Source organism: Schistocerca piceifrons, chromosome 8 (genome assembly GCF_021461385.2).
Source record: "Schistocerca piceifrons isolate TAMUIC-IGC-003096 chromosome 8, iqSchPice1.1, whole genome shotgun sequence".
Classification (NCBI taxonomy): domain Eukaryota; kingdom Metazoa; phylum Arthropoda; class Insecta; order Orthoptera; family Acrididae; genus Schistocerca; species Schistocerca piceifrons.
Window position 1 is genome coordinate 493144397 of NC_060145.1, and position 13440 is coordinate 493157836.

Genomic DNA, 13440 nt, shown 5'->3' on the forward strand with positions numbered 1-13440 from the left:
AGTGGTACTAGTATTGTATCCCTGTAGAGTACCAACGTACTAGAGCGGACATGTTTAAATGTGTTGTTAGCTCCTTGCTAGTAACAAAGAGGAAGAAACAAAGAAATCACCTGAACATTACTGCCGCTACCCTACAGGGGTTTAGACAAACCTGAATCGGGATGGGAACACGCTATTTGAAACAATCTCTCACGAACGCCAGGTCTACAAGCTTCACACTCTCGAGCCACAGCTAATGGGCAGCAATAAGGATACCTAGCCATGAGTTTTATCCTCTGTGTTATCTACTGGACAGCAGTTTCCGACAGTTACCATTTCTGTCCTCTACTCGTCTTCTAGAAGAGGCAGCAAGTTTTAAGTTTTTACGGTGGCAACAACTTCACATTTTCTGGCATCTCATTATGAAGTTGTTGAAGGACTTGCCGATCATTCAACAGATACACTTACAGAATGAAATTTTCACTCTGCAGCGGAGTGTGCGCTGATATGAAACTTCCTGGCAGATTAAAACTGTGTGCCGGACCGACACTCGCACTCGGGACCTTTGCCTTTTGCGGGCAAGTGCTCTACCGACTGAGCTACCCAAGCACGACTCATGCCCGGTACTCACAGCTTTACTGCTGCCAGTACCTCGTCTCCTACCTTCCAAACTTTACAGAAGCTCTCCTGCGAACCTTGCAGAACTAGCACTCCTGGAAACATCCCCCAGGCTGTGGCTAAGCCATGTCTCCGCAATATCCTTTCTTTCAGGAGTGCTAGTTCTACTAGGTTCGCAGGAGAGCTTCTGTAAAGTTTGGAAGGTAGGAGACGAGGTACTGGCAGAAGTAAAGCTGTGAGTACCGGGCGTGATTCATGCTTCGGTAGCTCAGTTGGTAGAGCACTTGCCCGCAAAAGGCAAAAGGTCCCGAGTGCGAGTCTCGGTTCGGCACACAGTTTTAATCTGCCAGAAAGTTTCAGATACACTTACACTCTGCGAAAATGTTCAAATCAGTTGATGCAAATGCAGTACTAAAAGTGATCTGGAGTGAAAAGAGAAGGAAAGTGGAAAATTATATCTTCATTTATTGTGCAGAAAGAAATGATAAACTCAAAAATATTACTTAAAGAAAGATTAACGAAGTAAAGAAAAGTTCAAAAGGGAACTGTCAGCATCTTGCAGGGTTGTAAATGTGCCATGTGAATAAGAGTGAGCTGCAATGAAGTCACCGTCTCTTGCATGCTGTGTGTGTTCCGAAATGGTGTGCACGTTGCGTCGCGATATTTTCGTTATCATCACTGTTTAAACGTTAACTAAACAATCAAAGTGAAGCTGGTTGTGCAACTTCCAAATTGCGCCGCAATTTCGGTCAAGGGTCCAGCTGTAACAAGGAGGGCGGGTGGTGGTGGGGACCCACAGATGCAATAGGCCGTGTGTGAAAGCAATAGTCTGCTACTACTGGTGCTGTTGGTTTCGCGCCTAAATGTGTTTTGCCCACACAGAGTTGATTAACATTTTACTGCACGTGTTTTGATAGTTGTACTCCTTTTAGTATTCATTATAGCCGTCAAATGTTACACCAACATACTAGAACTAAGGAACTTCTCGTCGATGCCGAGCGTATTGCACACGAACACAAGCTCAGATTGGTGTAGGAAATCGGCTGCGCCCTTTCCTAGGAATCATCCCAGCATTCACATTAACTGATTTACGGGAATCGTAAACGTGGATGGCTGAACGGGATTTGAACCGTCATGCTCTCGCCACTTCGCTCGGTACTTTACCAGCTGAAGAGGAGCTGAAGTGATGGGTAGGCCGTGTAGTGCACACCCAGCGACCGAACACGTCTATTAAGTTAACGGATACGCACCTCTTAAATGAACCATGAAGCGCGGCAATCTTAAGAAAGAAGTGGGCGACCTATAAGACTTCGGTAAAAACGTTTTACATCGCACAGCGTTCGATACGTGTTCTAAAGGCGAATACTCTTAAAAAATTTCTCGTATGGTATTTCACAGCAGTCTGTCAACGTTACGATTACTAAAAGGCATGAACTGTAGGTATTCTAAAACAAGCGATAAGACTATTTAGCTAGGGGGAGAAGGTGTGTGCCATGGTTGCAACAACGAACGCAAAAGATCCGACAAAATCGAACATGGCGAATAATAAATATTATATTGACGAAACATGTCTGAAACAAACCTACACACGCTTGATCTGGTGGAAAATAGGCGACGAGTTTGATAGTCTGAATTCAACTGCATTGTTATTGTCTTAGGTCGTCCATCAATTTTGTAATTTTCCTGATCGAAAATAATTTCCGAGTTTATTGCTTCGTTGCTGTCTGCGACGGTTCTGTCGTGACGGCAAAAAGTAGACACTGAAAAAGCAGTACTATACTTTTTACTAGACGAGCAGCATTTTCGCTGAAATGACGAAACAATATCCAATACACACTGCAAACCGCGCTACTGAGTGTGGCAAGGGGTACTTTGTATACCAATGACACTTCCGCCCCTCCCTGTTCCAGTCGAGAAGTATCCGCGAGGAGAACAATTGTAGATACGTCAACTCTAACCTCTGTAACCTTATTTCGTGGTCTTGTCGCCACATATACGTAGCACGAAGTACTGTAGTGACTAACCTTTTCGAGGAACGTACGCTCTCAGAACTAACACTAAGCCACACCGTGATGCACGAAGCCTCTCCTGTAGCGCCTGCGACTGGAACTGGATGAGCATCTCGGCGATGCTTTCGCGCTTACTAAGTGTACCTGTGACGAAACGCACTACCCTCCTTTGGATCTCTTCTACCAATCCTATGTGGCAGCGGTCTGAGATTGACAAGCAACAAATACTCAAGTACTAGCCAAAAGAGGGTTTTGTAAGCTACCTCTTTTTCCTGAAAATTCTTCCAACGAATCTCAGTGTGGCATTTGCCTCACCTGCGATTAGTTTTATGTAGTCATCCCACTTTAACTGAGTCTCTTCGCTCACTACGGGGTGTGTAACAAACCTGACTATTTCCACTGATTATCAGGCATTCGTGTAATCGTACAAGAGTGTGTTGGTTGGTTGGTTTCAGGGGAGGGGACCAGATAGCGAAGTTACGGGTCCACCGGGTACGGGTAGGTTGGGGAAGGAAGTCGGCCGTGCCCTTTCAAAGGAACCGTCCAGGCATTTGCCTAAAGTGATTTAGGGAAATCACGGAAAACCAAAATCAGGATGGCCGGACTTGGGTTTGAACCGTCGCCCTCCCGAATGCGAGTCCAGTGTGCTAACGACTGCGTCATTTCGCTCGGTACAATAACATGTATTTCTGCCTACGTATGAGCGATACGTTCCATTTGTTGATGTACAGGATCAAGTGCCACGCTCTGCAACGAGTGCTGATGCTCGCCACACCAACTTTGTTCAAAAATGGTTCAAATGGCTCTGAGCACAATGGGACTTAATGTCTGATGTCATCAGTCCCCTAGAACTTAGAACTACTTAAACCTAACTAACCTAAGGACATCACACACATCGATGCCCGAGGCAGGATTCGAACCTGCGACCAGAGCGGTCGCGGGGTTCCAGACTGAAGCGCCTAGAACCGCTCAGCCACAGCGGCCGTCGCCAACTTTGTCTGTAGTGCCTATATGGCAGGTCGCAGAGGGCAAAAAGGCGACGTTGTAAAGTATTCTCCGTTTCTAGCACAGCTCTCTTACTTCCACACAACTAGTGAAATGTGACTCCTATCCAGCAAGCTACAAATTATCCGTTACAGAACCGACTGCAACCAAATGCTTAGGTATGTTTTTACATAGGCAGCGGTTCAGCAGAAGCCTTACCGCTGACATGAGCGAGGAACTAAGAAATCGGAACTCCATCTTATCAAAGCTGACACCCTGGTTTACTCTAGGGATATGTCATCGATATTTCTATCACCCCATTTAATTTTACTTAATCGATTATCCCTACGATTAAATATTATTTCAATTTTTCGTTTTTTTTGTTTGTTTTAAAATCCACAGTTCGTTAAGTTGCGGTCTGTAGCTTGATTACAGAAAGAAGCCCGATTGTTAGGGCTCGTGTAACGTTGGCGCAAGTCGCAAAATTTCCTGTCGGCTGTGTTCTGTTTATGATTGCTGCCGCCACTGGCGATATGACAGTAATGGCTCTTTAATAGAATGGCGGAGTGTTGCGTGAGATAGCTCAAAAATTAATAACAAACGCGTTTGAGCATGAACGTCTCCATGATATACTTTCACCAACTTTGTTACCAATGTCGAAATTTATACTATAGCTGCTGACGGATATGAATCACGCGAACCCGTGAGTTGCCAGTACTGGCCCGAATTAAGTAAATCTTTCCCCTTTTCCCGTCCGCTCACCAACACAGCGGGAATTCCGTTCCTCCTCTGCTCCCCAAGCGCCTATGGGCATCCGTAACCAAGCCTTATTATTGTGTCCATTTCCCAAACTACTGCATTTCGTGTAGATAACCAATTTAAAATTATAGAACCAAAGAAACCAGTTCTAGTACGAAAAATATGACGAAGGTTTATGTAAATGTAAGCTGTCTTTGAAAAACATGAAATATGAGAAACAGAGCAAATCTGACTTATCACTTGAAAAATTAACCACGTGTCTTTTAAAGAATCTTTAAGTACTCTGGCAGCCAAAATTGAATTTGTGCACTGAGGTGACAAAGGTCATGGGATGGCGACACGCACATATACAGATGGCATAGTATCGCGTACACAAGTAAACAAGGGCCGTGCATTGACGGACGTGAATTTGTACTCAGGTGATTCGTGTAAAAATGTGTTCGAAGTGATTACGGCCTCACGACGGGAACTAACGGACTCTGAACGCGGAATGGTAGTTGGAGCTAGATGCATAGGACATTTCATTTCGGAAATCGTCTGGGAAGTCAACACTCCGAGATGCATACTGTCAAGAGTGTGCCGAGAATACCAAGTTTCAGGCATTACTTCTCAGCGCGACAACGCATTTGCCGACGCGCTTCACTTAAAGACCGGAAGCAGCGGAGTTGCATAGAGTTGTCAGTGCTAATAGGCAAGCATCACTGCGTAAAACAGCCGCAGAAATTAATGTCGGATGTTTGACAGACGTATCCGTCACGACAGTGCGGCGAAATCTGGAGTTAACGGGCTATGGCAGCAGACGACCGACGCGAGTGCCTTTGCTAACAGCACGACATCGCCTCTCCCTGTCTCGTGAGCATATCGGTTGGACCCTAGACGACTGGAAAACAATGGCCTCGTCAGATGAATCCTTGTTTCAGTTGGTAAGAGCTTACAGTAGGGACACACCAGCCCAGGTGGCTCCATAATAGTTTGGACTGTGTTTACATGGAATGGACTGGGTCCTTCAGTCCGATTGCACCTGTCATTGACTGAAAATGGTTATCATTGGCTACCCGAAGACCATTTTCAGCCATTCATGAACTTCATGTTCCCAAACAAGGACGGAATTTTTTTGGATAGCAAAGCGGCATGTCAGAACATTTTGGACAATTCGAGCGAACGATTTAGCCACCCAAATCGCCCGACATAAATCTATTCCAACATATATGAGAAATATCGAGAGGTCAGTACGTGCCAAAACTCCAACACTTGCAACAGTTTCACAGTTATGGACGGCTATAGAGGCATGGCTCAATATTTCTACAGGGAACTTGCAACTATTTGTTGAGTCCATGACACGCTGAGTTACTGTACTGCACCGAGCGAAAGACGGACCGACACGATAGACTATAAGAAGATATCCTATGACTTGTCACCCCAGTGTCTGTTTCTGCTAAAAATAAAACATAAAAATGAAAATCATGTGTTTCATAAAACCGAGCAATGGTTGTTAGTTACAAAAAGAGCAAATCAAAAAACAATAGAAATTATGAATTTGTATTTCTGACAAATGAAAGAAAAAACTATCAAATTCGTTTTCACATCTTCGATGCAGGTAGAAGCTGAGCAGAGACCACTACAATCGCTGTTATGAAACAAAGTCGCAAAGAAGAAGACGCAGTGCGTTCTATGGTATCAAGAGACAAAAATCTCCAACTACTGAAGTCCAACCGATACGGCCACGAGAGAGGGAGAGGCGCTGCAGGCGATGTGCTGTTAGCCAAGGCACTCGCGTCGGTCGTCTGCTGCCATTCGAAAACAATGCGGAAGAGAAGTACATGATAGGAGTATTGTTACGTGGTACATGAAGTTCAAACAGACCGGTAATGCGTTATCTTTCGTGAATAGTGAACAGTGTCAGAGATGAGAAACGGCTCTCTTACAAAGCTCTTTTCAAATCAACTCTACGTGAATCTAGTAAATTTGTGATTCCTGGGACCACAGTGCGAAGAATTCTACACATATAAGGCATGCGCTACAACCAGATAAAGCCTTTTGCAGATGAGGCTACTTTTTACGTATCACGCAAAATTAATAAGCACAATGTGAGGATACAGGGTTCGGGAAGTCCGTACGTCGCCTTAGAATACGCTGAGGATTCCACTACAATGGATGTGTGGTGCAGTCTAAGCACAACATAATCGTTGGCCCTTTCTTTTTTGTTGAAAAAGTAGTAATAGCAAACACCCATCTGGACATGGTGGAACAGTTTGCGGATCCGCAACTGAGAGACTTGCAACCTGATGTGTTTTTGCAACGAGATGGTGTACCATCACTTTTGTGATTGCAGGTTAGAAATTTTTTTAATGAAACATATCCTGATAGGTGGTTTGAGCATGATGGTGCCACTGCCTGGACTGCAAGGTCGCCAGACATCAGCCCTTTGCATTCCTTTTTGTGGTACTACGTAAAGGACATGGTTTACGCTATCGAAGTACCTTATGTCAGTACACTAAGAAAAAAGTTTGACAAATGCTGTTGCTGGTGTTATACATGGAATGTTGTCACACATATCGCGTGAAATCGAATATCGATTTTTCGAGCAACAAACGGCACACATGCTGAAGTTTAGTCACGTCCTAACGAAAACTTTGTCAGTAATTCTTTCATTTATCATAAACCACAAATTTGTAAGTTCTATAGTTTGATAATTGTAGGAAGACTTGAGGCCCACCCTGTTTAAGTGTGATAACATCGCTGTGTTTTTGTGGAATAAACAGTTCTATCATAAAAAATTAATTTTAAGGGAATGCTTTATACAGCTAAAAATAAAGACATGGCATTAACATTTAAGCGAATAGTTGATTATTTGGATACAATTTATCGATATGATTAACTGACTTACTTAAATAATAGACTTGTTCACACCCGCTCGTTCTTAGTTTTACTCTAATATTGCTATTGGAGAGCAGTCGACTGACCTGATCCTCTTTAGCTGGATGTCCTTGGAGGTGACTGACTTCCAGGCGCCGTGCAGGTAGTCTCGGCAGATGCGCGCCGCCCGCTCTCGCATCTCGCTGCCCTCCACGTTCATCTGACAAAACAAAACAAAAATATCGTTCATTTCCATAGTTACGGTAACACAGAACTAACATCAAACTCTCGTTGTTGGACATCGAGAGAACGAACAATCAATACGATGCGTATCGCTAACGTACGCCAACGGTGTCCACATAAAACACTGATTCAGCTTTTACTGCGTGCACCAACATCAGAAAAACTGCTCCTGCCAACATATGGTAGAAGCAGCTTCTTTAAATTTGGTGGTCTGTCAGTTCTCATTACATTAATGATTTTTCGGTCAGCAAGCACGATGTTCATGGAGGGAAGCTGCGCGTGCAGTTTGTGCACTGTCCTGGCAAGAATTCTTAGCTGCACAGACAGAAGAACAGCTTCATCAACTGAACCACAAGCACATGTATAGGAAAACACGGAACCATACAACCACTAAAGGCGCTGCAATTAACTACGGCGAAATGCGTTTGGCAAAATGCGAATTGTATGTACAATATTCAGTCGCGGGCAGACGGCTTTAAAACCTTTCATTCAGGACGACAGATGTACGCCTTATAGTTCCTCGTATTTACAGTTTAACGTTGAAGTCATTGAAGGCATTTTATTGTAGTAGTTTGTCATACAGGGCGACTTTGCAAAATGGGGCAAATTGTGGGAAATGATCACAGAAATGACGATGATCCGAAAAAGGTCATATGGGCTTACGGTCGAAAATGCGTTTAGAGGGAGGTACACCCACTTAAATGTGGAGGTGAAAGATCCTTGGCAGCGTAGGTTTCAATAATTGAAACCACACACGAGAAAATAACAGGCGAGTGGGAATATTCTGTCTCTACTAGTGTTTTAGTTCCACACACAAGAGGGTAGTGATGTGGTAGCCACATCACCCTCCATACCACCAAAGGCATTCCACACGTAGGGCTAACTATTTTCCATAAACAAGGCCACATTTTGAAACCATTTTAAACACAAAATAATATTAACTTTTCCTTCTTGGAACAGTTTGCTTCATTCTATTTGCTACCCTACAGTACTTTGTGTTCAGCCCGTCGACATTTACTACTCGCGTAAAAAAATTACGACGTACCTTCACGAGTACTTAAAAACACGAGCGCACGCAGATGTACAGTAATTACATTAGCAACGCTGACGTTACAAAACAATTGTATAACATCTGCTACCTCATTCCAAACAATATTGACACAGTTTAGGTCAAAATAAAGAAGGGTTATCAAGTACAGTATTAAAATCTTGAGATCTACATAAAACAACTATAGGAAAGAATCCGATACACAGAAAATAAACACTATAAATGCCGCCTTACCGCATCATTACTACACATAAATACTACCGGTCTATATGCCAAGTATACATACTATGAGGGGTCTTAAATCAGCTGGCTACAAATGAAGCACCACAGAACGAACCAAAACCAAAGATACAATTTGTCGTATACTATCTTAGTGTAATATCAAAACAAATGTCGGGGCGCGTAATTACTTCCTATTTCAAACATTAAAAATTTACTTTACGAATTGCAAAAAGAAATATTATTTACTACACTCAAGTTTCGTAGTTCCTCATAGCCGGATTCCATGTGGCAGTACCACGTGGAAATTACTAACAAGCAGAAGACAACACAGATACACAAAATGTGCCTCCTGCATTTGAAACGCACACATAAGAAGCCCATTTCAGAAACATTACACAGCTGCAACGGCTACACGGAGCAGCGACTTCCATCAAGGAACGACGACGAAATCCCTTGCCAAGTTCCAAGAATCGGTGCACATTGAAGTTGCTGAGCGATTTCGATATATATCGAGCGGTCGATTCTCGATATGTTGACAAGAGACACGACAAAAGACGAACGCATTGGAAACGCATATATTTTATGGTGTTGAACATCACGACGAGAACCGGTCACTACATAGGTGTAACAGTTTTGTTTAATTAATGCAAGCTTAATGAGAAAGCTACAATTTACATTTCCTACGAATGTGTTATAATAGGAGTATCTGGTTATGCAGGTTGACTTAACTGTGACCCAAACGATCAGCAATTATAATGTTTGTGAGAAACTTTTGCGTGATGTCGATAAAATTCTAAGCATATTTCCGTCTCTGTCTACCTGTAACTTCGCCGTTCAGTTTCCGTTAATGAAACAGAACTGTTACGCCCATATAGGGACAGGTTCTCGAGGTACGTTGTGATATTCAATAAGAGACCTCTAAGCATGTTGGGTCTACGTCGATGACACATAAAATAGAGCTTGTACTTACGCAGGTTGCAAATTCTGGATCTCAGCAACTATTGGGAGATAGACTGCTACCAGTTACTCCTAACTACGCGCAAAAAACGAATTCTGCTTTGTGTCAAGCCACAGTCCGAGAGTAAACGTCACTGCCTATTTGTAGCGAGAAGTTACATCTCGGAATCAGTAAGTCCACGACCTCGATTAGGTACAGTCACGAAATATTCATTCAAATTTAAAACTTTTTTCACGCGCAAGTCGTAGCAGGTATGACTCTGCCTGAAATAATATGAATTACAAAAATCCCCCAATGTCTATTAAGCCTTTCGTAGATCAAAATGTTAAGATTTGCATTGGCTTCTTTTAGTAGAAACCATAAATGGTAACATTGAACGCCATGTCCGTACATTAACGTTGCCAAATTCATGTATTCGTCGTAAAAATGCTGGTGGTAAAAATGATACATTTAATGCAACAAGAGCAATATTGGAAATAGGTCCTTAAATCACAGCCAACAAAAGTTTGACTTACAACTTTTCCTTTCCAACTGCATCAAATAAGAAATTGAACACTGACGGACGCATGACACGATTCAAGTCGCCAATAAAAAATTTTAAACTTTTAATCTCATTTCGAATGTTCCCAAATATTTGTGAATATAAACGTCACTGCCTCGGAATAAAGGAGTGAAATATTTGTAACCACCAGCATCTTATGTCATATCGTTCTCTGCTAGTACAGTGTATTCATATGAAGTTGAACATTGACAAATTTGTTCTTTAACATAACGACGTTTGAGGAAAAGTGGGAGAGTCTCACAGGACACACATTGCCCAGATAGTCGCAGGTTCTGGAAATACAGAAAGTGATATATGTGCAACTGATCCCGATCCCCCGATCTCCCCTCTTTCTTTATAGACCATTTGAGAGACTTCCACATTTGCTCGATATTCTGCGCGTATACAGAAGGCTCATCACATACTACAAATTCTACGGAATGATTCACAAAATCGTGATCAATATTTTTCTTCTTTAAAGCTCGATATGACTTCCAAACCGTCAGCGATGACCTTCGTATCGAGTAATTGCATTTGCGGCGCCACAACGCTTGCAATTTTTCCCCCTTGAATACATAAGCAACATAAGACACTTCCGAGAGTCCCGCTAGAGCCCTTTAAAAACCCGGATGTGTTCTTTTACATTTCTGAGGTTTCGCCCTCTTCCGTACTTACGTGTAGCAATCTAAGGTTCATCATCTTCCACCACATTATTCTGACCGCCAATCGGAACACTGTCGTTAGTCAACATAGCAGGCTTCTCCACAAAACCCGTAATAATCTTAGACGGTATTCACTGACATGTCAGATTCCACCGCAGTCTCCTCCAAAACGCAGTTTCTCAATTTCTTATACAACACGCAAAAACTATGATGCTTTGCTGAATAATTAATTTAGCATCTTGAAACCAGGTGTTGGCACGTATGTTAAATTTTCTCCTGTATTTTTTACACGATAAGGATAATTAAGTATGACTTCTCACCTTGCACAGGGTAACAATTTGCGGCACCAAAATGCATGCAATTTCTCGCATTGTGGCTAGGAAGGTGTCCACACTCCCGACAAAATTCCAAATATTTCGTTGTATCGTTCAAACGTGGAACCAACTCCTTCCACGTAAGAAAATGCGACACATTCATCCCGCTAGCCTCACCTGGTACATCTACCTTTTTCAAGAAATATTTTAGTGTTCTCAGCCGACTTTCTGCACTCAAAGTCCGCACTTCCCGCTTCGAGACTCGACAGAGCCGAACGTTCGATATGTATCGCTCGCAATGGGTCTGTTACTTCGATGTGCACGAATTCTTGTAAATTAACAATGCCATATCAGAACACGCAAGCAGAGCCTTTAAATAGTATCAGTATTGCAGCAAACAATGGTAAATTGATGCAAGCAGCGCTCCTAGATATTCACCTTGAATTGCGGCTCCTATTTCATGCAACACATAACAAAGATGTATAAATGTATTTCCTCCTTCGATGGAAACAAAGCACTGTGAACCTTAACGACCAATTCGAGTAATCGAATGCTGAGCGTCAAGTTTTTCCTTCCACAAACCATATACCATCTTGTGAAATCAGCGTTTCTAGCCCTAGCATTGTTCACGAATGAAGTTCACGCTAAATAAAAATGTTTTACTGGTCCGCTTGCTGTGAAATGTTTTTTTAATTTAGAAAGTGTTCTCATTCGCAATTTTTTTGATCACTCGGCATCGGCAGAAATGTAACCATTTCAATCGCTCGAAAACGAGAAAAAAAGTGTACACTGACATGCTGATATTACATCATCGTCGTCGTTTTGGCCCTACTGAGTTATGTTATTTGAAACAAACGGTATTTTCAGAGTTCCATTATACCTCTTCTTCATGGCCACATTTATTTGTTTATTACTTTCAGTCTCTCAGAACGGACTATTTTTTTTCTACCGGCACGCCACATTGTTCTGATCTTCTATGTTTTTTCTTGTGATGACAGGTGTACAGCTGTGAAAATTATGTGTAATAATTTCTCTCCCTGGTGTATAAAGTTGTGTTATACCTGCTTCCTTCGGGTCTTTTACTGCAGCTTTCTATATTATGGTTTTAATTTTAAATTTACTGCGGCGTTATTACAATTCAGTCTGTAGCATTCCCCAGTGTCTATAAAAGCCAACAAAATCAAAGTCTTCAAGTGAAAGAGATTCTACTGCATCTCCCAGTCGATTAATATTTTTTTTTACTTCCTAATCGTCGTAGCATATATACAATTCACAGAGAAAACCACGTAAGTACACTACCTAAAATCACACAACTTAATTTTTACTAACTCAAACACATATTCGAACTTGGAAGAAAAGGTTTCCCAATATTTTGTAACGAAGAACAATATTTCAATACACTTGTTTTCAACGTCACTTTTTTTCTCGTACGTTGTCAGCGCAGGGACTGTTTTTCCGTAAATTCAATCTAGACGAAACGAAGCTCAATTGAGTAGATCCACGATCGTAAATGACGGGTGTTTACTTTAAAGGCGTGACCTAAATTTTCAAAAGAGCGGTATTAGTGTTATCAGCGATTCCAAGTGAAAGTTGAGTGTAATCTTAGATCTGTTGCCAGCGACAATGGGGTACATACGATGTACATCGGTATCACCGCTGACAACTGTGTCGACTGGGGGGTCTGAGAGTTTTCAACCAGTGTGTCTTTCACATTTTCGTAAATGGTGAATACTGGGTACATTCGTTTCGGGATTTGAGAGAGAGTGATTACACTCGTAGGAAAGTTTAACACGAATTTTGCGCGTCACAACAATGAGCAGCTGACGGCCTTGCGGACGTATTATGTCACGTCATCGCCCTACAGTAACGTCTGACCTCATAAATGTATTTCAGGAGGCAAATGGCACGACAGATTGAAGATTCTGTGTTCACCCCTTTCCCAATCCATAATGATGTATTCACAGTTGTAAAGTTGCACTGGCGTTTCCACAGTCGTGGCACGATCAGTGGCCGGAATACTGCATGTCAATGAACTCCCGGCCAAGTCACGACCCGATCAATGATTGATAAAGTTCAGTGAGAAGAGTGTGGAGATATTTCTTCCAAGTCTTAAGCTTTAAAATTTCCGCTCAGCAGGGAGAAAGTTATGTTACTGCATGCATTATTAGAAAGTGACGAAAACACGAAGTAGTCGACCCGTGCTTACTCTTATTCGGTAACAAACAACGACGAGATTTTTGAACGATA

General features: G+C 42.3%; 1 protein-coding gene across 3 annotated transcripts in view; it reads right to left on the bottom strand.

Moving 5' to 3' along the window:
• Positions 1-13440, bottom strand: part of LOC124712038 (choline/ethanolamine kinase) — a 189210-nt gene that overhangs the window by 89861 nt on the left and 85909 nt on the right. For all 3 annotated transcript variants that reach the window (XR_007005568.1, XR_007005567.1, XM_047242330.1), the window contains exon 2: positions 7313-7425. Coding sequence is in view for 1 of the 3 variants with exons in the window: in XM_047242330.1 (XP_047098286.1) it covers positions 7313-7425 (113 nt within the window). In the remaining 2 variants the exon portion in view is untranslated. The remainder of the gene's footprint in view (positions 1-7312; positions 7426-13440) is intronic.